Here is a 23,473-nt window from a genome sequence, read left to right as displayed (position 1 = left end):
CTGAATGATAATTATTGTCATTGAGACCTAAAGTAGTAATTTCAATCACAGTACAGGTGTCTAATGGTTCCTGGCTATCAGAGTAATCTAATGCTTTGTTTAATTTAGAGTCAGTGCAAAATATATAAAGAGTACATATGTACACCAATAATTTAAGAATGAACCAACCGAATAGAGGCAAGCCACTAAGGCACTAAGGGCCTACTCAGAAAGAACAAAAAAAAAGACAACGAGAAAAGGTGAGGATCACCTAAGAAGTCAATTTTTAACTGAAAAAACAAATGAAGAGCCATAAGAAACCCGTCACATCCCAGATCAGGAAAAAGATACACTTCCAACAAACAAATAGCTGCTAAAACTATTTCCTCTCTCTTCGGTAACTATTAGTATTTCAGTTACAATTCATAGCAGGGAGAGGCAAAAGTATCATCTACATACACATCTGTAGACACTTTGAATATGATACATATCACATCAATAAGTTCGTTTGTGTTACACTGTAAAGTAAAAAATCAGCAGGCAACGAACCAAAATATCATACATGTACTAACCAACATAGTCCATGAAGTTTTAGCCCGATTTTGACTTCATCCTCATAATTCCACTTTGACAATTTAACATCTTGAATTTGTCTCGCATAATAATCTAGTTCTTCCTTTAGTCTTCCTTGGAAAGATGCCACACATCGACACATCTTTACAGTTTGAATTGTTAAGAATTGAAATAGAGTATGGAAGTGAAATCAGTGCCAAACTTTAGGGACCACATGTCAAAAATTAAAACTCTTTATGAAGAAATAGAGATCACAGTCAAGCTCTGATGATTAAAAAGAGTTAGGATTGAAGCTCTGAGGGTGAAATTGAAAAAAAGGGTCAAACTTTAGGAACCAAATTGTAATTAACCTACCTAATTTTTCATATATCATCTTTCAGCTATTCATATATTATTCTATGATAACATCCTATCTTCTCTACCTATAAATATACAACCTTTACATTGACAAACATGTAATTCTATCCCCACCACCGATCATAGGAGGGGCTTAGCAAACCGGAAAACTACAAGAAACTTCTACAGGAGAAAACACTGCAGTTAGTGGCGCATGATCAGAGAGAGAGTAATTCTCGGGCCAAATTCCTTTCTCAACCTCTGGTGGGAAGAGGGCAGCATCTTTCACGCTTAGACCGAAGGCTTGCTGTTTCAATGAATTTGTCTTAAGCTCCCCATCAATACCCTGATCGAAATTCTCACCCGGTTGCTCTGACCGTTTAGGGGTCCAAATATTCTTCTGCAGAAGGTTAATTGATAGAGGTTTGAGAAAAGATCATTTAGACATACTAAGTGATGTGAGACTTTGTGATTTTCATTGTGATTAAAGGTCTAGAAGATCGTAAAATATCACAAGTTGGAACTAAAAGAGAATCAAGGAGAAAACTGAATACTAAAAGTCAATATCCAAACCCAATTTAAGCTATTATACCTGAAATTCTTCGTAGTCCATGACACCATTTCCATCAATGTCAGCTTGAATCCACAAATCCTCAGTTTCTTGGAAACTCAGGCCATTGGGATGGCCGGTTAAGCCTAACTGTTTTGAACTAAAATGTAAATAGCCATTCTTTCTCCAGAAACTTCAGAAATTGGTATGTGTTGACTGTTGAGTGAAAGACAATAATTACCTGACACAGTGCCTGAGAGAAGCTTGGATATGAAACATAATCGCCTGGATTATCTGCCTTTAGAAAGGCAAATGCATTTTCCTCTGAAAGGGACGCTACGCGAAGAAGATACTAAAAAAACAAATATCAAGTTGTTATTTGCAATTCTAAGGGAACCTAATTCCATAACAGAAAACATGCATAATCTCAAAGGAAGAGGCAACTTGTACGAGTCACAGAAATATGACCAAAGAAAAAAACGTATTAATCTCTGTTAGTATATTACAATACATAGAGCAGTGGATCCTCCCCAAAGATTATCAAACTTTACTGATAACATTATCATCAGTTAAGATAAGAAAAACTATGTTTTACACTATTTTGACCTGCTTGATAATAGCTCTAGACAAGGATTGCCATACTGTGACATGTTGATTCAAGTCACGCCAGCTAAAGAGATTGAGTTGGGTTACGGCTAAAAAGCTATGTTTTTAACAGGCACACTCCCAACTTGGCCAGAAACCTACAGGCCAATGGAATGTTAATAGCCCTCACCTCTGTAGTAATTGCTAATTTACAAATCTCAATGTTATCTTTCCCTAGATGCAATTAAATAAGTAGAATTGGAGATATGCCGCCCACCATGACTAATTAAATAAATTTTAGAACCTACTCAGTATTTATCATTAAATTCATTTTTTATTCCAAGAATGTTAAGAACTCAGAATTCGTAAATGTCAATCATTAAATTGTATAACATGTGCATAATTAAGATTAAAAAGATATTTGGCCAAACTGCACCAGAAAGCGCAAAATGGAAATATACCGAACAGTGAATTGGAAAAGCATAAAGATTACCTTGATGATCCCAAAAACAGCTTCATTCCAGCTAGTTTTCAGGGGTTTCCTATGCTGATTGGGATTAAGGAGCCATATAAAATCGACTCCACATATGTTGCCTCTATGATTGCGATGGCTAACCCACTACATAGAGGAAAAAAAACACAAGAGGGAAAAAGTGAAAAGAAAGATAATGATGACATGATCTTTTTCTCAGGCTTACGCATAATATATAACCATTAAGCTTCAATTACCTTATGGGCATCTGCATCACCGTCAGTATAGTGATGTGCAGTATCATATGATGACGTATAATGTTGGGACCTAAGGAATTTGTAAACATGCCCACGTTTACTCCCATTCCAGTCCCTGTGGTGAAGAATAGAAAATAAACATTATGATGCTATTCAAATTATATCAGAGAAAGCCAAAAAAGGACAAAATTGTTATACAAACTCACCCGCAGAGTATAATAGGAATAGGACCAAGTTTATTTTCTTTCTGATAAAATTCTATGTACTGAAGGATCTTGTACACCTGCCATGAGAAATACAATCAGAATTCCACGGAACTACTCGTAAAATTGTCGATGGACCCAGAAAAATAAAAAGGATCTTTGACATATATATTTCTGCAAAATCATCTATGTCCATATTAAACCACTGTAGGATCTGCATTTCCGTATGTGCTCCTTGAAATTATATTTCCTTTGAAAAATTTGCGTAGGTTGAGTCATCTAACTCGTGGGGGAAAGTTGGTTTTGTACTATACATTGTTTTTCAAAGACATGCATTTGAAAGTACAAGGGAATGCAATAAGCCTCGAAAGTTTTTGAAGGCTATGCATGGAAATTAAGATAATGCAGGGATAAATATGTGAATACATTATTTTTAGGCGATATATATGAAGCATCTGAAATAATTACTCGGTGCAAGAACATCATGTTACCTGCTTCAAACGAACTATACAAAGACTGTAATCATGTGGAAATAACAAATGGGTATTCAGAATGATTATTTGTTGTTGAATGCCGCTGCTTCGATTCCTCCAGAAAGGTTCAACCAACTCAACATGTAATAGCTGAGCAACACGATCTCCAAAATCATTAAACAGAAGCTCTTTATAAGCTATAACTCTAAATTTGTCTCTATGTACAGCCGTCAATAGACCTGCACAAAATAGATGTAATCTCTGTAAGCAGAAAATCGATTTAAGCACGCATTATATCAGTGCTCCTATGAGGCTTGACTTAGTTCCGTGCATAGCAGAGTTGGTAAAACAAATCATTAAACAATGCGTAGGCAACCATCATGCAAGCATGTATTTGTAAAATATTTTGGTCTGTCAATTATCAATTCTTGAAAATAGTAGCTCAAGAGAAAAAGAGATGATTTAACCCATCCTTATCAGATTTTGGAATCGCAGATCGTCAGTAACCATTAAAGGACAAAATCCGATTCGATGCATACAACATCCCATGTTCAAGTAAGTAAGAGAAACATTGCAAACTATATAAATACCTAGTAAAATGTATCCAAAAGAGTATGAAGAAAGAAGCCTGAGCATACCATCGCCGCGATTATTGGTACGAGCGAGCTTGAAAGTGAGATAGCCAGCATCTCCAAGCCTCTTATCATACATATCAACAAGCTCATCATTCCCCAACCACACCTCCTAAACAAATCGAAGAAACGTATAGCAGACAAGTTAACGAACCGGCAATCTCATTATGTTACTGCACCGCCAATTCCTAAATTGAAAACAAGAGAGAGTAATCAATCTCACTTGGAGGCAAATTATTGAGGAACGATCCGTTAACAGCCGGTCTATTATCCTCTGGTTCCTGCTCAACCAACAGGCTTTGAACTGGCTCTCCCTACAATTCTGATACCATCCCAAGAATCAGGGGAGGGGAAAAAAAAAAGAACTGTTAACAAAAACAAATGCCATTTAGGAATTTCAGCCACCTCCTAAAATGCAATTACAGTTCAACTTGAAAAGAGGGCCTAACGGTATAGCGCATTGTTCCATTTGTATCGGGTTCTGACGGCGAAAATCGACTCCTGAAAATTTGTCAGAATTTTAGCGGTGCGTGCTGCACGCTTGCTGATTCTGTCAGGATTGACAGAAGGTCGTTACAGAAAATAGAAACAGTGATACAAGTACAACCACAATACACTTGGTGCGAAAATGCGCAGCACCATATATATAAGGCCCTTTTTGAAGTTTAACGTAAGGAACCAAGCTAGCTAGGAAGATATCAAAAACAGTTCATTTGATCCAATATGCGTGCTTTACCTCGTCGTCGAGCCGCTTGTAGATGGGCGCGAGGATGTTGAAGGTGGTGCACGAGACGCACTGCTCGGACACCGCTATCGGCGGCGGGGCATAGCTAATTGATCCTCCCCGCTGCGCCCGCGCATTCTTCTTCGTCCTCCGCTGCCGCGGCTCGGGGTTCTGGGTTAGGCCATTGTTCAAATACTTCATCTGCATTAATAATTAGAACCCGACGATCGAATTGTCACGCAGTCGAGGGATATGGAAATCGATCTTATAGGAAAGAGCTCAAAAATAGCCTTGACACGCCCGGTCGTAATGAAAGGAAGCACGAGAGAATGCGTGTAGCGCTAGAAATGAGAGGAGAGGAGAGGAGAAGAGAAGAGGGTTGTGGTTGTGGAGGGAATTGAATGGAAATGAGAAGGTTTATATATCCATATATCTATATATGGCGGGTGAGGATAAGAGACCGTGGGGATTGGGCGGTGACGGGATCTCACAATGCGGGAATGAAACGGTCCTCGTTGTGCAACGTACCCTTTGCGGGATCTTTGCGTATTTACCCATCTGAATCTTTTGTTTACATTCAAATCCTTTAAAATTTCGGTTTTTGCAGAGATACTGCTTCAAGTTTAATTTTTTTTATTTTTTTAACCATTTGGTATAAGTTACAAATTGTTTTCATCCTCAATTTTTTATTTTATTTTGCATAAAACAGCCAAGTATTGACCGAAACCAGAAAAATGGACAATTTACGGTGGCAATACAAAAAGTGCACAACATAACACTAAATACTTGTTAAAATCTAACGTGGGTGTTAGATAATAATGTAGATATTATGCAACAGAACAACTCCAGAAAAATATTTGGTTGTTTGACGAGTCCATGTACGTAAATTAAAATTTTTGAGGAGTGAATACGCAAAATATATTTTTAGGAGCACACATACGTAAAAAGGAAAAAAGAAAAGCTCCCTAAAATTATGGTTGTTCGCAGCCCCATTTAGTCAAAAATTCTGGCCAAACGTCCAATTTTTCCCTTTTCCTATTTTTGATTCCATAAAATCATTCTTGCATGAGGAACCATGAAAAAAATATGTTAATGAATAGGGATTACACGCTTGGTACGCTATATTTAGATTATAGGCTTGACCAAGTGTTGGACCAAGTAACACAAAAGAATTGACATTTAACTTCCATACATATATGCAAACTTATAAAATATAATGATAATAATAAATAATAACGTGGTTCATAGCAGTTTGTTTTACATATATATATATATATATATATATATATATATAGAGAGAGAGAGAGAGAGAGAGAGAGAGAGAGAGAGAGAGAATTTTTTTTATGTCCTTAAATCCGTTTTGAAGGTATTTGAATTTGATTATGTAAAACGCGCGTCTGCTGTTAAGGCTTCGGCTTCTGGATCTGTCCAAGCTTCTTAATATGACGACAACAGAGCTCTTCATTTACACTTTCGTTGCTTCCCAAGGAGTGGTCTTGGATTTAATCCTCTCCAAGTATACGCTACCGCAGACAGATACAATTCAGGGTGTGGTTGCTTTTTAAATGCAACGAAAAAAATATATATTATGATAATTTTAAATTTTTTAAAAAATGATAGATTGCAATCTTAATTGTTCAATAATAATAATAATAATAATAATAATAATAATAAATCGTAGCGCACCCACTACTAAATTCATGGGCATGGATTGTTAGTTAGTACTCAATGAAAGGCAGCTCAGAGTTCGCTGACATATTAAATTTGTACGGCAACTTGCAAAGGTTTCAACACCGGCTCGCAAGTCGCACGACGTAAACATTTTTCGTGTGACTATTTTTCCCTGTTTAAAAAGTCATCACTATTCACTAGTAGATACAGCAGTAAACAAATGACTAAGGAGAGGCGGGGCCTCACTATTAAAAGACAACTTCGGCGTGGACAAAGCTCCTCGGCCATCCAGGTGATCAAATAAAAACAAAAACACATCGTGAACTTACTTGTAGACAATTAAAGAATCGATCTCCTCATGTTAGCTTCACCCTACCACAGCTTAGAACTAACCACAGAACTATTTTGAAGGGGAACAAAAAAAGGAAAAAGAAAAAGATCAACACCAAAGGTCTCAATCCAAGGTTTCTCGAACAGGTGGTTCATACCATTCATTATACAGGTGCAGGTGAAAGTACGAGAAGGTTCAATGACCGAGAAGAAAGTGGAGAAGCAAACATATTAGGACGACAAGGCAAAGCCTCGAGTAAAAATGGAAAAAAAATTGCATTTGTAAAAAATTGCATTTGTAAATCAAAAAGGAAGAAGAACTCGAAATTTCATCAAAATGGAAGGACAAATTTAGAACACCATGTCGAAAAGATCAGCTGGCAAAATCTATAGTCGATGTTGAACTCACCCTTTACGACCCAAAGGATGAGACTTAAAAACGTAAATACCGTAGCATCCCCCCAATCCTAAGCTGGGACATAGGATTCTAACATCAACTGTGCTTGGGTCGGAGACTTGATCTCAACTATTAGGTATGTAAACTTCCAATTCTTGTCCTCACGATCTTTGAACATTTCAGCGTACACCTTTCCAGCACCATGGGGTCCACGAATATAGAAGTTTACCTGCGTAGAGATGAGAGTTTATCAATAATATATGCAAAGTTAATCATGATCTTTGTGTTTACCAACAAAAGATCATCCACCTTTTGGCATCTTTGGTTCAGAAGAAAATATTGCAAGGATTACTCTCTTTTTTTCAATTTCTTTTTTATTTTTGACTTAGATTATCCTTCTAGCCTAGGATAACCAAGAACAAAGTCAAAGCTTGCACTTTGACTCTCTACTGAAGCGAAGATCTTGATAATTATAGAGAGATTTAATAGACTTAATGTTAGATAATAACAACAAGAACTACAAGGATATATGGGCCTAAAACAAGAGGATAGCAAAATTCCAAGTGTAACACTTACTGGAATTGTATTCATCCCAGAGTAACCTCATTTACCAGAATAACAACAAATGTTGTTTTTTGGTTGTAAGGCTGGATAAGAGGAGCAACTCGAGTCATCCCCCTATTATCCCCTAACTGCACCTTACATGCCACGTAGTTCAGCCCTTTTCCCCACAAGGTAATAAAGTTGAAGTTCAAAAGAAAAGAAATATTGTAACTTGAAGATGAGGTCTAGAGAATAAATGGAGATTTTAGAACAAATGGCTACCTCAACATGCTCGACGCCGTCTTCATCGGTCCAAACCCTGTTTGGAATTCGCTGCCGAGCAGCACGATTTCTGCTTTCCTGCCCATATCCAGTAACAGGGGAGCCGATTCTCACTGTAACCTGACAATACGGCAGAGATACTATAAAACAGAGCAAAAAAACCAAGAAACATCTATTTCTATGAGGTAGGTAGATCAAAAACAGGCAAAACATAGAGGATTCTACAGACCTGATTATCCTTCTGAACCCTTTGAAGAGCCTTTCCAAAGATTTTGTACCTACAAGGAAACAAAAAATAGTAGCAACTGCATCAGAAAACTTTTGCTTATCAACTAAAATCAGAAATTGTAGACATGGAGCTCTTCAAAATTACTAACAGAGATGTCTAAACTTTCTTTTCTTCAATTTTTACCTATAAGCTAAAGGGATTAAGAGAAAGAGAAAAGCAGGGAGTGCAAGGATATAGACACCTTCACTCTCTTTTCTTTGTTAATTTTTGAGTGTTAGGAATAACATTAGCTAGTCTACATCGATGTTCAAAGATCGAAAAGCAGATATAGCTTTATATGTCTGGCCAAGATTTCGATAAATAAGCTAAAACTTCAGCAAGTTATTTTTCTCTCATCTCAAAAGTGTATTCCAAATCTTCTTCCTCAATGCTCACTTCCTGATTGTATAACCCAAATCTTCATTCTTCATATATTCATAATATTTGCTTGTTCATCAGGAGGAGGAAATTTGAAATTAAGTTCTTATTCCTATTTCAGACATTTGAAGTTTCCTAATTACTTGCGTTTAAAAGAACAGAAAACTTACTCCTTCGGCTCGAAGATGAGCTCTTTGAAAACCGCATAGGCAGCCAAGGCCGCTATGCCCAACCCAGCTAGTATCACTACACTGTATGAAGCACCCTCGGCAAATGTCACTGGCTTTTCTGGAATATTATATGTTGGAGCATCAAAGGGATCATCTACAGTGGATATATCTTTTCTCTCCTGAGAAAAGGATCGGACGATATGATGTTAATAACTAATGTACCATTATAATGGTATGAGCATGATGCAGCCCATAGTTCTAAGGGCACATTCAAAACCATGAAAGACATGAAACAGTAAATGAAAAAGATCAAACAATGGTTGATAATGTGATAAACAAAAGATGAGTGATGAGACAGAAAGCTGAAAATCCGCATAAATTTCACTGCTACACAAGGATAACTTGGAACCTGAAAGATGTAATTAGGTGATCTGAAAGTTGAAAACCAATAGCAGATTTTGACTCTCTCTGTAATAACCAGTAAAGGTTATCTCTTTTGCCTATTTGCCAGCTTAAGAACCTACTTTCATCCCAAAACAGTGAAACATGTAATTACAAAACAAATTTCCTTTTACAGAATTAAAACTGCTTCCAGTATACCCATAATATGTGCACAGATGGTGGGTAAGCAGCAAACAACAGCAACTATGTGTTCAAAGGGGAAGGTCTGGCCAGACCTCCACAAGTCTAAATTTAAAACTGGAAAAAACAGTTATTACTTATTGGTTGTATGGTATATCAAGTCAAGCAATAGAATTCATAATCCAACCAGAAATCACATGATAAATAATCAAGCTGCTGGAAACTTGAATTCTCGCTCCAAACTAACACTGTAAATATCACCCGTTCACATAATAATCCATTATATTAAGATAAATTCTATATCAGAGAACAAATATTCTTCAACATGCTTTTCTATACTGTTAGGACGAATAGACAATATGATAGTTGACCTTGTCGTCCATATTCAATTGCCATTTACAACTCTCGTGAATCACGAATCTTACCGATTGTTAAAACTTGAATATATATGATTTTCCACATGAACAAGGAGCATGTAGGTGAAGCAATTGAAAAACTGATGTCAGACAGCTAGCTGAAGAATAGCAACATATGTATATTGTTATTATTAATAACTACAAACCTCTCTTGGTGCTTGATTTGATTGATTTGTAGAATAATTGGCTGCACATGTTCTTACTAACGAGGGAAACAACTGATGCCGTCCATGGTGACTATTAAGAAAATGTGAAGACCATCTGTTGATCATATACCATCTCGAGGGGTCTCTAGATGAAACCAAGCATCCTGCAAAAGGATCAATGGCTATTGGAATCCACTTAATCTAGAAAAAATCGGATTGAGAAAGTCGACCTGATCCTCATGGGTCCAACTTTCATTCACTAATCTCTATGGAATATTCATGAACAGATAGGCCTCAGAAATATTACAGATGCAAAATTAAGGCGAAATATGAGAAAAATTTTCACATGCAAATAGCTGACTAACCAACAAATCCAATCAACCAACCTAGTGATCAAACTGATTGCACTTCCTTGATTTTTCAAGATCAGAAACAGTAATAGATTTTAAAAACTGCCGTTAGCTTGACTATATCATTGGGCCTAGATCCTGAAAGCTCATTATGCCATGATGGGCCGTAAGAATGACAGGAATTAGAAGTTCTGAAAATGATTCCCTTCCACAGAAACTAAAATGAAGAATGATAATCGATATATATGGCAAAAGATCAGAATCCCCTTTCTTCCTAGGTTTCCATGTTGGCAGAACCAACACCTATAATAAAAAAATAATAATAACAAGTACTCTTAATACTGCTTATATGGTGAGGTAGCAAACAAACAGTCTGGTGAGGTCACTTATGAACAGCTTCCCTGCAAATTAAATCCTTATATTTCAGGATCTGTAAATTTCTTTAATCCACAAATTAGACCACTTATCTTATTGCAAGCACATGACAAAATCCACTACAAGTTGTATTAAATAGAAATTCTAGTTAATTGGCAAAATGCTGATTACTCACTTTCAAGATTAATGTCTCAAATTATATATCCTATTTTGTACTATAAAGAAGAAAAGCAGCAGTAACTTGTTTCCTTGAGAACAACCGTCCAAAATGGATGAGGTTTCTGGCGGAACGCCGGAATCCCTACCTTTTCAATAAACTTCAAAACAAATTTCAAAGGTGGTAACGGACCCTACAGAACTGCAATATTTACTAGATACACATCACAGACAGAAAACAACATCGACCGTAAAACTTGTTATAAAGAACTAATACTGACCTCCGGCCTTTGTTACATCCTGCGGTAAAAGAAAGAAGAGGATCAGTTACTTGAAAGTAATAAGAACTAGTGCAAACATAAGGAATTGCACTAAACTTAGAAGAAAAAGAAAAAAAAAAAATCTCAGCATAGGGTTTCTGAAAAATTCTATATTTCAACAAGCCAGTCAAATGACACAATCCATGTTCCACGAATCCCCAGACAAGAAGTAATCAAAGTCCTCGCAAAAAATATAAAGAGGTACCCAGAGTTCATAACCCGTTACCCAACAAGATCAATGAATACTATCCACCAATATCGAAAGTCATGTTCCCCGAAATTCGATCTTAGAGATCAGGACTGAAATCTTCATAAGATGTTACACAGATCAGTATAATTACATCAACCTGATGGAACTTTTCCAATCGTTCCATATTATTCTCATTTTAAGGAACTAAAATCTTTTTTCTTTTTTTCTTTTTTTGGGAAGGAAGATAAGTTTGGTTATCAAACAAAGTCTGCGCCACAGTTGCAAAGGAGAAACAGAAACTACCACAATCAAACATCTAACATCTAAATTTGATCCTGTTGAATCAGAACAGCTTCTACCAGCAAGAAACTTAGCTATTTTGACACATATGACCCCCATTAGCATTTCATCAAACACCTTGCACACCCAACTTATTGTTGATGCATACAAAACGATCTAGCGAAACCCAAAGACACGTGTCGCAAACATCGAGCTTGTTCTAGGGTTTAGGGTTTTACCGTGGGCGGGATATGCTCGAGGCTCCTGGAACCGATCGGCGGCGTCGGCGTCGGCGCCGGCGTGGCGGCGGAGGCGGAGGAGGAGGAGCGCGGCGGCGCTGAGGCGGCTGAGAGGAGGCGGCGGCCTAGTCGACTCCGAAGCGACCCGGCGATCCGAGAGGTCATACCTCCTCTCTGCGTTTCACTGTTTTGAGAAAATCAGAGGAGAGGAGGAGAGGAGACGAGGAGAGAGATTCGTGTTAAGTCGCGGGAAGAGAACCGCTTCNTTGTTCTAGGGTTTAGGGTTTTACCGTGGGCGGGATATGCTCGAGGCTCCTGGAACCGATCGGCGGCGTCGGCGTCGGCGCCGGCGTGGCGGCGGCGCGTCTCGTATGAGACAGTATGGCTTGAATGCGGACTCGATAATCGACCGGGTCACGGTTCGATGCTGTTGAACCGGATTGATGAAGGATTAGACGTTCTTTGGCTTCTAAAAAAAATTATAAAAATTATTTTTTAAAAAATATGAAAAATACTTTTTTCATATTTTTGCTTATTAATGGACAGAAATTTGGAGAACTAACAGAAGTTAATTTGTTTTGACATCTTTTCTCAGAGAACCAAACACCCACTTACAGAGATAGAGGGCGGGGGGGGGGGGGGAAATTTAAAATAAGATAAACTTATAGTAATTTTAAAACTTTGCAGAAAATGCACATTAAATTGTGTCTATTATTATAGTAATTATTATTATAGTAGTGCTCATCGGGTTTGATTTTCAGATACACCCGCCCAAAAGCCCCTCTCTGCCCTGTCCATAAAAGCCCCGTGACACGAAACCGGGAATGGCTCACCCTCGCGCAGCGTAAGCTCCTCGCATTCGCATCCGAGGCACTACGCTCCGGCGAAAGGAAAGGTTTTCATCCTCCCACATGCAATCTCCAAATCGTTGTGTTGATTTGATTTTGTATCGAGCTTTTAATTTTGCCTTATTATGATCGTAATGGAGATTTGAGTTTTCCAGTTCTCGAATCTATTCGTTTTTATTACCCACTGGTTTCTCGAATCTGACCTTTCTCTTTTCAATTGATTCACTTCACTGTGCATCAACTTTTCAGTTGATTCACTTCATTGTGCATTAGATTTAGGGTTCTGTCGTATTTGGCTTTTATCGTCTAAGATGAATTGATGAAGAGGGGATCGATCAATGGAAACTTCTGTTTCCCCTAGTTTGTAATTAGCTGTGTGCTCGCGTATAAATTTATGGTGTCTTCTTTTCTGGTTCTCCTGAGTGGCATTTGCATTTGATGCAGGCCTTTCTCTTCTTCCTCTATGTGAGGTGATAGAGTTTTTCTCCGGCTCCTACGTTGTCTTGCTGATTATTGTATCAGCAAAAATTTGCTGATACTTTTGTCTTTGACTTGATTGTATTGCCTAATTTGGTTTAACATTGGCACTATATTCTATCTGTCAGTTTGGTTTGATCTGTTTTGTGTAAAGCAGTTATTTGTCTGTCTCAGGGGCATTACACCAGTTATATACTTCAGATATATACATATTTTTTTTGAGAACTTGTTGGCATTACAGACTGACATGGAAAAATAGTTTTTCTATTGTGTTGTAAGAAAATAAATATGAGTCCAGAACAACTAGATCCTGCAAAAATTGCTCCATTGTTATTACAATAGAAAATAATCCCATTCCAATGAGTACAGTTTTGGTACTTGATAATACTACTTTTTTATTCTCATCTGTGGAATCTTTTGCTTCCTGCGGCGCAGTATCGTACATCCTAAAATGCATTAACCATGCCATCATTGGTGGAAGAATGCCATACAAGATCATCATGCAATAACCACCCTAAAAGGTATTATTAGAACATAAAAATCTATGTATTTATTTAGAAAATCAATGAAGGAGAACTGATTTCTTATGAATAATAAAAAATATGCTTTTGTTAGATAAAGGAGAGCAACGATGCAAACAAAATCCAAATTGGCAATATCTTCTTTTTTTGAGAAATTGATAGCATGCTACCGCTTCATTCAATTAGATAGTGAACTTGGCTACACAGTGAGACAACCAGGCCTCCAAGAAAGGAAAGAAAAGGAAAACACAAAGAGGGAAAAATGGAAAAGGGGAAAAGGGGAGGAGTATAGATCAATTGGCACATTCTATAGGCTTCACTGTTGCATTCATCCTAAAGCATTTCTTACTAGGACAGTAAATTTGAAATGGATTCTTTATTATTTTTTATACATGTTCCACTCATCCTTGTATTAACACCAGCTAAGTCACTACCACATTGAGCTATATATAAAATCTAATTTGTTTGTAGAAATATATTAGGAAGGCTGATGTTGGTTTCCTTTTTTTTTTGAAGGATTCAAGAATTTCTGTCCATGTATAAATGTACACTTGACACTCATATTGAATTTCCCTTACATGAGTAGGGATATCTGCAGATTTAAAAGGCACCTGAATGCAAATGAGATTTCTTTGTTATTTGGATGTCATGTTCAAACTTTTTTTGGTCAGGTATAGGGGTATCTTTGTATCAAGTGTATTGTACATTTATCAAGTGTATATTAGATACAGTTATAGCTGTAAAATTGATAATACTGGGGACTATAATAAGGATTTGGAAACTACAAAGAAAGCTCTTATGAATCTCAACACAATTCATATTTCATACACATGTGAATATAGAAAATCCCAAATATATGCGTCAGATTTTTTTTTTTTTTCTAGATCTAAACTTGCTGATGGTTATGCAAATCACTTACTGCAATATCGGTTGCTAGTGAAAATGCATTTGGTACAACTGTTGAGATGAGCATAGTAGGAAGAATCACAATTGTAGATGCCACAATACTGAGCTTATTGTTGTCCATCAATTTCTTAGCATTATAATGTGTATCCTTGACTTCTACAGCACCATCAATAGAATCATCTTTTATCTTTCCCTGCATGAACCATCATATATGACTTGTGATTTCCTAGATAATAGAAATAACCCAAAACTGCCATGTCGAGATTTGATTTTGGTTAGAGTCTTACAGATGAATTCCAATTCTAAGTCAACAAACTATCATCAAGTGCATTTGGGTGATGAAGTGCACATTATCTTGAAGGGCAAAATACAAATTTGAATGAGCTTGGTAAGTTGGTATGATGTTTGCATGTTCGAAAAATGTGACTTAAGTTATGAAGTTATCTAATTGTATGATGATATAGTCAACATAGTCACTGGATTAGTTTAACTTACTGGTGATAGAATTGGTGGTGCACTGAAGAGATTAATAAGCTGTTCAATAAAGAACTGAGAGACTCCGAGGAGAGTTCCGATCATTGATGTCCTGACTGCTAGAAGTGAAGACATGCTACTCCATCTTCATCAAGAACAATATTAGTAATATCACTAGCATGGCTATGCTTATATACTGAAAAAACAAGATATCATATATGCTAATTTCTTATTAACCTAGACATTGTTATTTTATAGAGGAAAGTTAGCGATGTCGTTCATAGGCAATAGAGCATAATAGTTGTCAACTAAGAAAAGGTTAATTTCAAATGCCTCCTATGGTTTAAGCACATTTATACATTGCCATCCTGTGGTTTTCATTTTGGTTTTCTGTTAGGAACTCTAGTCAAATCCCTTCAACAGTAAGCACACGGTTGTCATGTGCATGTATAAAACAATCAAAAACCATCCAATTTCCCAGTGCAATATTTGGCTCCCTTCGAATTCCCAGCTCTTCCTCCATTTTGATTTAACATCTCTAACAAATTGTAGTGTTTGACACTTCAATTTTGATTTGTAGTTCGTACTGCATCTTAAGCATGTCAAGAGGATCAGAGCCATCAAAATTTGAGAGGCTAAGAGCAATATCATCCCAGACAAGTAAAGAAAGAAGTGGCACGATACTCCCCAGCATTATCGAGAGCTTTATCCGTGCAAGATCCCAACCAAGGTATGCACAGATTGCATGCAAATAAATTCAGCATCAGTCTATAGAAAATTATTAGTCTATATCATAATAAATTTGCTGATTAATTACCGGGTGTGATATCATGATACACCAGTGAGAAGATGATCACTGGGATTGTTGGTGGAACCTTGTCCCAATTGGATATTGTTTGCAAATTTGCCCCTCCACTACTACCAGATGCTATTGCTGTAGCTTCAATTATGGCAAGCAATCTTTCATTACAAATGAAGATTACTCTGACGTTCCCAAGTTACTCAACATGGCATCTCAAAAGTCAAAACAGAGCTTAGGGCTTCTCTTGTGTCTGTATGCTTTAGGCCTGACCTCACTTAAACCTAAGATTCTTTATTACATCGTGTTATCTTGCATATGTTTATCTGATCAAAAGCAAAATAAGCATTTTTATATTGGTAAAATTGTGGAAATTTCTTCCAAATCACTGGTGGAAAGTACTCTTTCAGTTTTAAGTATTTTTATTAGGACAAATTAACATCACCATGGAGTTTCTATTGCCATGACAAAAATTACATTTGGCATATACATAAAGATCTCTTAAATGTCTCATCTATAGGCATGCATGACTGCTCTTCTTGACTTCTGTATTAGTTTCATCTGCTGTGTTTTGTAAGACAGAAAAAAGGCGACTGGATGCTCACTGATTTTCCATGTAAAATGACTAGATATGATTGTAGATTATTCCCCTAACTCCTAAAAGCAGGCTTAAAGAAATGGTCTAACTATCTTAGATCATGAAACTGTATTCTGGCTTAGCTACTACATTTTTCCAAGCAGTAGTTTCATTATGACCTTCTCAATGGTCAACTCCATTCAGCAAAACAAGATAAATTTTATAAAGAGCAACCGCGTTAGTATATTTCCCTGTATCTAACTATCTATGGAGTATAGGTGAAGTGGTAAAGCCTTAATTTTGCCTTATGCATCCTTTTATTTTATTCTTAAAATGTTTAATAAGTTTTATTGTTTCATGAATCCTTTTTCCTCACTTTGCAGCTGCATCAAGAATGTCCAAATATCTGTATATGTTTTAAAAATATTTTCTAAAGGGTGAGTAGCAAGCATACCGAGCATGGAAAAGGTCAACCATTGGTTGACTCGATCTGTGATGTGGGTCCCGCCAGCGACAATGAGAAGTGCCACAAAGAGGGTGAAGAAGTTGCCTGAGATGGATTCAGGAAGGTTGATCAAGTGAGATAGGACTTCCCCTGATTTGGATGCATAAGCGACCATAGATGTATAAGCCAGGAATTCGTAAGTTACAGTGGCCAAATTCCCTCCAAACTCGCCTAGAGTTTCTTGGGCCATAGTCCGCAGTGATATTACTTCTAGATCCTCACCAATTTCTCTCTCATCATTCTCGCTCTTCTTCCACAGAGAGATGTTTATTTCAGCCAGCAAGAGAGCTTCAATCACCAGGAATATCCAGCATATGATTATTGAAATCACAATGGGGATAAAACCTGCAACAGCAGAGAGGTATGAGAAGTAGAAACTGCACCTACTTCGTAAATACTTCATACATTTTATGTACATGCCTATTGCGCATACACACATTCATACATACGTATGTACTACGTGTCTATGTCATATATACATGCATAATACATACATACATACATTCATATACTTCTATTCTTCGTACACATACAGATATGCATACATAACTAGGCAGAATGTTGATACATGCATATATGTGTATTGTTTGTACATATATATGAGCATACGTATATTTGTTTTGCATGTACCAGTGTGTATCCACATGCACGCGCATGTTTGTATGTGTGCCTGTCTCTGATTGCATCAGTGTTTGCATATGTGTTAGTATGCTTGTCGGTGAGTACACATGCATACACAGATAGAAAGATAGGTAGATGATAGATAGATTGATAGAAATTAAAAAGGAAGGGGACGGAAAGAGTACGGCGGGGTATGTCTTCTGTGGTTCCAACTATCAAAGAGACAGCACCGACTATCGTCCCTCTCTTCCACGTCTTCTTGGGCCCCACTGATACCTTTGGTGCCTCTTCTGAGCTCCCTTCGGACTCTGTTGTAATCACCCTCCTATGGGTCGTAGCCGCCAAGCCTCGATGTGCATTCGCATTAAAACTCATGCAGGTACAGTGGTTGCCATACACTATATCAGCATATTGTGTCGATCTGAAGCAGACTATTTTTTTTCCTTCGGACTGGTTCTTGGCTCCTGTGAAGCTAAAGTGGATCTCTGCAAGACATGGCCCTTGGAGTAGGAAGACACAGAAAGAATGCACATTTATTAGAGGGAGAGGGAGAGGGAGAGAGAGAGGGAGGGAGAGAGAGGTGGTTGGGCAGGGAGAATATGCACTAGAGAATCTGCAGGGAATCTGAAAGCTGAAAAAAAATATCAAGGAAGTGAGGCCACATGCAGCTATTATTAGCGGTATAGGAGTGGCAGTGTGAGAGCACCTTGAGATAATGGACCTGATTGTTTAGGCATCCCTCGATTTTGAGTCACTGGAGGGCTAATCTCAGCCATGTGCCAGGTCTAGTCTAACTAGGATGAATAAGTTGGCCCCACCGGGAGGGAGCTGCACCGGCCCATTTTTAACTCTTGAAGGGCCGGCCCAGTACCGCGCGTCTACCCTGTTAAGGTTTCAACATTGTTCACACGACTTCTATTGGCACGGCCTGGCCCTTGATTTTCTTACTGATTCAACAGTGCATGCGTGTACGTCGTAGGATCTTATATATTCTTATTATATATAAATATATATGCTGAGTATGACACGGCTTCTGGACATTTTCACTGTTAAATTCGCTGCTCGTTATTATTTTGAGATTCGAATTTACCGGTCAGTATAAATTTAAAAAGAACATAAAGTTTTTTGATATATTACGTTTTAGGATTGCCTTTGTAAATAAAGTTTACCATGTATGAATTGCGATACAATATATTACTGATTGATTTAACATATATTGTAACCTATCAACTTATATCTGATATTGTGAATTGGAATATTTTAAAGCAATAATATAACTATCATATGTCTTATAAGTCGCATAGTTTATAATTAGATTTTTGTGCTCTTTTGATAGTTAAAAAAAAAGATTTAAGTTATTCACGGGTTCTCAGCTACAACAATTTACTCGCTTGTTCCACAAGCGCGACGTTTATGTGTTCAAATTGATTAGTGAGAACATAATCGAATAAATAATAATGGGGAGATGATCATTCTTTAGCATGGTTTGTCCCTTCTCTAAAGAGTCAAAATCTTTGCAGGATTCGAGTTGATTAATTTGCGGGTCACATGTGATTCACAACTTGGTGTGGGGCTAAAGTACATTTGTCACGTACTTTATTTTGGTTGGCTTTTATGGACAGCCCGACTAAGTGAATGCGTTGACGAGAAGCCATTTCATATGAGGCTGCTATATGCATGCATGTTTCCTTTGCAATTCGTGCATAATTCCAAACTTGGTTGGAAAAATTTTATCCCCTTGATCATAATTTAAACTAATTTTGGATAATTAGAGTTTGGATTTGTCCCTGCTTTATGGTATGATGCTGATGAAGTATTGTCCAGCGCCAGTTTTATTAGGAGAAGTTTTATACGAAAAATTTCTTCAGCAGATTTTCTTGGCTTTGAAATCTGATTTCTAATTTTTATTGTGACGAAAGTATTGATTTTTTTTTTATTATTATTATTTTTTTGTCAAACACTTTGTTAAGAATAACTATAGCTAAAAATAAAAATACAACCGTGTCATATAAACTCTTTGAATATTTCGTATTCATTGGTTGAAGTCCACATGTTTCCTATCACTAGCTGTCCGTGTCTCTTGCTATGGTCGTTTTTTCTGTAAGTTGTCCTGCCTTGTGGACTCATTACATGATGTTATACAGGTGTGATTAAACAAATTTGGATAATGTTGGTAGGCCTATCAGAAATTTTGTACGGTATAGCATAGATGCACACACTTGATTTGAAAACTTCTTAGTGGACCTTTGAATTTTCGGAATAGCCAGATCTAGTAAGGTACACGATGTTTGTTTGTATCCAAGCAGCATTTTCAACCTTTCAAACTTTGTAATTAGCAAAGAAAGAAAATGACAATGTAGAGAATTGTATATGACCGACCATGTTAGTTATTTTTTTTTTTAAGAAAGAGGTAGCACGCTACTCTCTTCATTTATTGAACTGATGAATTAGGCTATAAATATATGACAACCAGGTCCCGGGAGCAAAAAAAAAAAAAAAAAAACTACGAAACAGGGAGGGAATCCCACTCCTTCACAAGAAACTTGAGTTTGAGGACCGCTAGCTCAGGGTTGGGGGCAGTGTTCCTAAAAACTGTGTCGTTTCTGACCTTTCATATAATCTACCAACAATCTATTAGGTCAGTAAGTCTGGATCGCTTCGTTAGGCGATTCTTTCGGCCCATCCACCTATTCCATACGAGATTCACGTCGTTCCCCAAGTCGTGAGACAGGATATCGTCCACCTCTAACACTATAATAAACTTACAGAATATGCACCGGGTGAACAGATGGTCTACTGATTTCTCGTCCGACCCGTATAGTACATAGATAGGGTCGTCCAACCAATCTCTCTTAACAAGTTTATCACTATAAGCAACCTTTTCTTAAGTACCAACCAGCTAAACACTTTTACCTTTAGGGCCCGTTTGATTCGAGTTATGTAATATTACAAAGTATCTCGACATATCCAGGTATGTTGGATTTCGGCGTGAGATTACTACTAATGCTGCATTAGAGCGTTTGGTTTTATACAGTAATGTAATACTAAATTACAGTGTTTATAGCATTAATATGTTTGGTTCAGTTTATAAAATTTAGTAATCATGACATAAAAGTATAGTTTTTTTCAAAATTGCCCATGTTGTAGTCATTTGAATATTGTTTTTTGCGAAAATGACGAATGGAGGGAAGGAGATCGTGATAATTATTTGGGAGGACGACGCAATAGAAAATGATAGGTGTTCGTGCGCGAGAGAGAGAGAGAGAGACGTCGAGAGAGAGCGAGAGAAAGCGGCGTGCGAGAGAGAGGGCCGGGACGAAGGCGAGAGAGAGATGAAAATAATACTGTTAATTAGATTTGGAATTTTTGGAGGGTAAAATTGTCATTTTACATAATATGTAGTATTAACGGGTTTCAGTAATACAAGATACACGACCCCCCTCCCGTTAATATTTTTGATGTAATCCTGCTCGATTTGTAATGCTACATTAACGACTAGATTACATAGCGGATTAACCAAACACAGTTATCCTGGCAGGATTGCCTGTAATCCTGTCAGGATAACTCGAACCAAACGCACCCTTAGGGGGATTTTGAGATTCCAGATGTTGGAGGCGCGTGCGTCTCTTGTCCCACGATCTGTCAGTGCCAAGTAGGTCGATTTAACCGAAAAGTGTTCATCCGAATTCCAAACCACGTTAGTTAATTAGTTTGGGAATAATGCACTTTCAAAAAGTAATTGAATTATATAGGAGAGGGTTGGGGTTTCTATTACCAAGAAAGAGGGTAAAAAGGCCTTGTTCTTTTAGTTTTGCAATTATTTCTTCTAAGGTTAAGAATCATTTACTAATAAAAGTACACCATAGCTTCCAATTCTCAACCACCTTTTCTACTCAAGAGTTGTCGATTAATCTCTTTCCTCCTAAAGATAGTCATAATCTAGTGCTTTATGAGACCATTGCAGATTTACTGGTCTAGTAACTAGGTATTCGAGAGCTAACTATGAGGTTAGGGATTTGAGCTTTCATGTATATTTAACTGTGCCGTTGATTTTCCCAATTTTAAGTTTCATACAAATAGGTGCTAGAAAATTCTTCAAAATGTGGAGCCTATACGACAGGCTGGATTTAAAAAATAAAAAAAGGAAAAAAAAGAAAAGAAAAGAAAAGAAGGACAAGCCCTATTAGTTTATTTGATTCTGGGGACACGTACTGTGGTGCAGGTTGCTTTGGTATATCTAGTCCAATATATTAGTCTCGCTAGGCTCGATCGCCCACAAAACCCATTAACTGTACCTACCAACAAAAAGTTTTTTTTTTTTTTTTTTTTTTTTTTGCAGTAAACCATCAAAAGGAAATATATATGTTCTTGTACTTATTTATAGTTTACTATTTTAGTTAATTAGGTGAAGCGCTTCCATTGAGGAAAGGAAATGAAAGTAACTGTCTAACACGTAAACATAAAAGAGGTCAATCATGGACCTGGTTTTCAGGCCTCTCGAACGTGTCGCCGTTTTGATCGAAGCCTGGAACGAAGCACTTTGATTATCTCCCGGCCTTGGTGCCCTGCCTTTGGTCACCCCTTTGTTTATTTTTGGTTTGCTCGTGTTTACTGGGTCTCATGAATCTGGTTTTTGTTCTCTTATTTTTTTTCTCTTATCTTTCTCTTCTTGTTCCCTCGGTTCGGAGGCCCTAGCTGTTTCCAAATTGTACGCTAAATTCATTTTGCTTAATAAATGAAGCAGGTAACTTGCTACCTATTTTTTTTTTAAAAAAAAAGGTCAATCATTAATGAAAACCAAAGCAGAAGAAGAGGGGTTAGTTTACCAAATTTCATGCTTCACTAGGAAGAATAATAATAATAATGAGTCCCACATAAAATTATGTATGTAAAGTAGCATTCAAGGCTCTCCTACCATTCATATTTCCATCCTTATCTAAACCCCATCCAATAAACAATAAAAATAGTAAGAATAAAGGTTGCTTCTCACACACTTATGTGTGGACTTTTTAGCACAAAACAACATCACCAATAGGCTTATTATATGAGCAATGGCCCTTAATTGAGTCGTTGCTACATTCCCCTCTCCTTCCCCCACTTGTAGAGAAAATGCTACAAACGGACACTTGGGTTCGGTGGCACAACCCCAATCACGTCCAAATGCGTATTAGTTTGCACGAGAACGTTGGATTATTTGAGTTTTATAAAATAACCTTGAGGCTAAATTACATAATAACTTATTGCACTTCATCCTATGGATAAATTAATTGCTCTAAAAAAAAAAAAAATTTCGGGTAGAGAATAGCGTCCAGATTTGACCTACCCTGTAAAAAGTAAATTGCCCATTTAGGTAGCTCTAGGAATTCTCTCTTTTATCTTGATATGTGTATCATTTGTTGCAACTAATGTATATGAATATGCAGAATATGATTCCGACCTATTATTATCCCAAATCATTTTAGATAAAATGTTATTTTTAATTTCAATAAATCATTCAAAATTACAAAATTAATTGAAAACAGCAATAAAGTGGATGATAAAAATTTACATACATTTTATACAAAGACAGCTGAAGTGCAGGAAGGGTTTTTATTGTTTTGCATATATATATATATATATATATATATACTATAGTATAATATATAGTCCGGGCTAGTGCTTGTAAAGCACTAATTACTTTATGGCTTGTAGTGTTTTTAACCGTAGTATCAGAGTACTGTTGATCATTTACAATCCGTTAGATAAAATACTATTCTAATCAATCCACCCCCAACCGCTAAGGGCTCACATCATCCTAAAACTATGATATTTTTATATCTAAAAGGTTAAGAAACTTTTACAACACAGCGCAATATTTGATATTTTTTAA

General features: G+C 37.0%; 3 protein-coding genes across 5 annotated transcripts; all 3 read right to left on the bottom strand.

Annotated features, from left to right (window-relative positions):
• LOC109709799 (uncharacterized calcium-binding protein At1g02270-like) lies at positions 333-5,186 on the bottom strand. Of its 3 annotated transcripts, XM_020232127.1 has the most exons (11): positions 4,797-5,185; positions 4,510-4,561; positions 4,284-4,382; positions 4,067-4,172; positions 3,447-3,667; positions 2,959-3,035; positions 2,753-2,867; positions 2,517-2,642; positions 1,680-1,790; positions 1,481-1,588; positions 333-1,288 (listed from the first exon to the last, which is right to left on the bottom strand). In XM_020232127.1, exons 2-11 carry the CDS (start codon positions 4,519-4,521, stop codon positions 1,043-1,045), a joined length of 1,221 nt encoding a protein of 406 aa, XP_020087716.1. In that variant the 5' UTR covers positions 4,522-4,561; positions 4,797-5,185; the 3' UTR covers positions 333-1,042. The 3 variants fall into 3 exon arrangements, with proteins under 3 accessions (XP_020087716.1, XP_020087715.1, XP_020087717.1); XM_020232126.1 differs by lacking the exon at positions 4,510-4,561 and having other exon boundaries at positions 4,797-5,186; XM_020232128.1 differs by lacking the exon at positions 4,797-5,185 and having other exon boundaries at positions 4,466-4,558.
• On the bottom strand, positions 6,893-12,140 carry LOC109710856 (probable mitochondrial import inner membrane translocase subunit TIM21). Its single transcript, XM_020233637.1, has 7 exons — positions 11,877-12,140; positions 11,130-11,148; positions 9,968-10,131; positions 8,824-9,002; positions 8,237-8,285; positions 8,008-8,127; positions 6,893-7,411 (listed from the first exon to the last, which is right to left on the bottom strand). The coding sequence occupies exons 1-7, from the start codon at positions 12,039-12,041 to the stop codon at positions 7,253-7,255; spliced, it is 855 nt and encodes a 284-aa protein (XP_020089226.1). The 5' UTR covers positions 12,042-12,140; the 3' UTR covers positions 6,893-7,252.
• Positions 13,406-18,271, bottom strand: LOC109710375. Its single transcript, XM_020232896.1, is given in 8 exon segments — positions 13,406-13,715; positions 14,642-14,821; positions 15,124-15,247; positions 15,690-15,870; positions 15,920-16,086; positions 16,203-16,227; positions 16,933-17,328; positions 17,790-18,271. Coding segments are annotated over 8 exon segments (1,542 nt in total). The 5' UTR covers positions 17,980-18,271; the 3' UTR covers positions 13,406-13,436.

Source organism: Ananas comosus, linkage group 5, assembly GCF_001540865.1.
Source record: "Ananas comosus cultivar F153 linkage group 5, ASM154086v1, whole genome shotgun sequence".
Taxonomy (NCBI): Eukaryota; Viridiplantae; Streptophyta; class Magnoliopsida; order Poales; family Bromeliaceae; genus Ananas; species Ananas comosus.
This window is presented reverse-complemented; position numbering and strand designations above follow the sequence as displayed.

Excerpts from the sequence above, each read along its gene's own strand:
- LOC109709799 (XM_020232126.1), bottom strand. The coding sequence starts at position 4,991 with ATGCAGATGAAGTATTTGAACAATGGCCTAACCCAGAACCCCGAGCCG. Across the intron at positions 3,668-4,066 it reads TACCAATAATCGCGGCGATG|GTCTATTGACGGCTGTACAT; the intron begins GTATGCTCAGGC and ends TATTTTGTGCAG. Across the intron at positions 2,868-2,958 it reads ATTCCTATTATACTCTGCGG|GGACTGGAATGGGAGTAAAC; the intron begins GTGAGTTTGTAT and ends TCTTCACCACAG.
- LOC109710856 (XM_020233637.1), bottom strand. The coding sequence starts at position 12,041 with ATGACCTCTCGGATCGCCGGGTCGCTTCGGAGTCGACTAGGCCGCCGC. Across the intron at positions 9,003-9,967 it reads CAAATCAAGCACCAAGAGAG|GAGAGAAAAGATATATCCAC; the intron begins GTTTGTAGTTAT and ends TCCTTTTCTCAG. Across the intron at positions 8,128-8,236 it reads GGGTTCAGAAGGATAATCAG|GTTACAGTGAGAATCGGCTC; the intron begins GTCTGTAGAATC and ends CCGTATTGTCAG.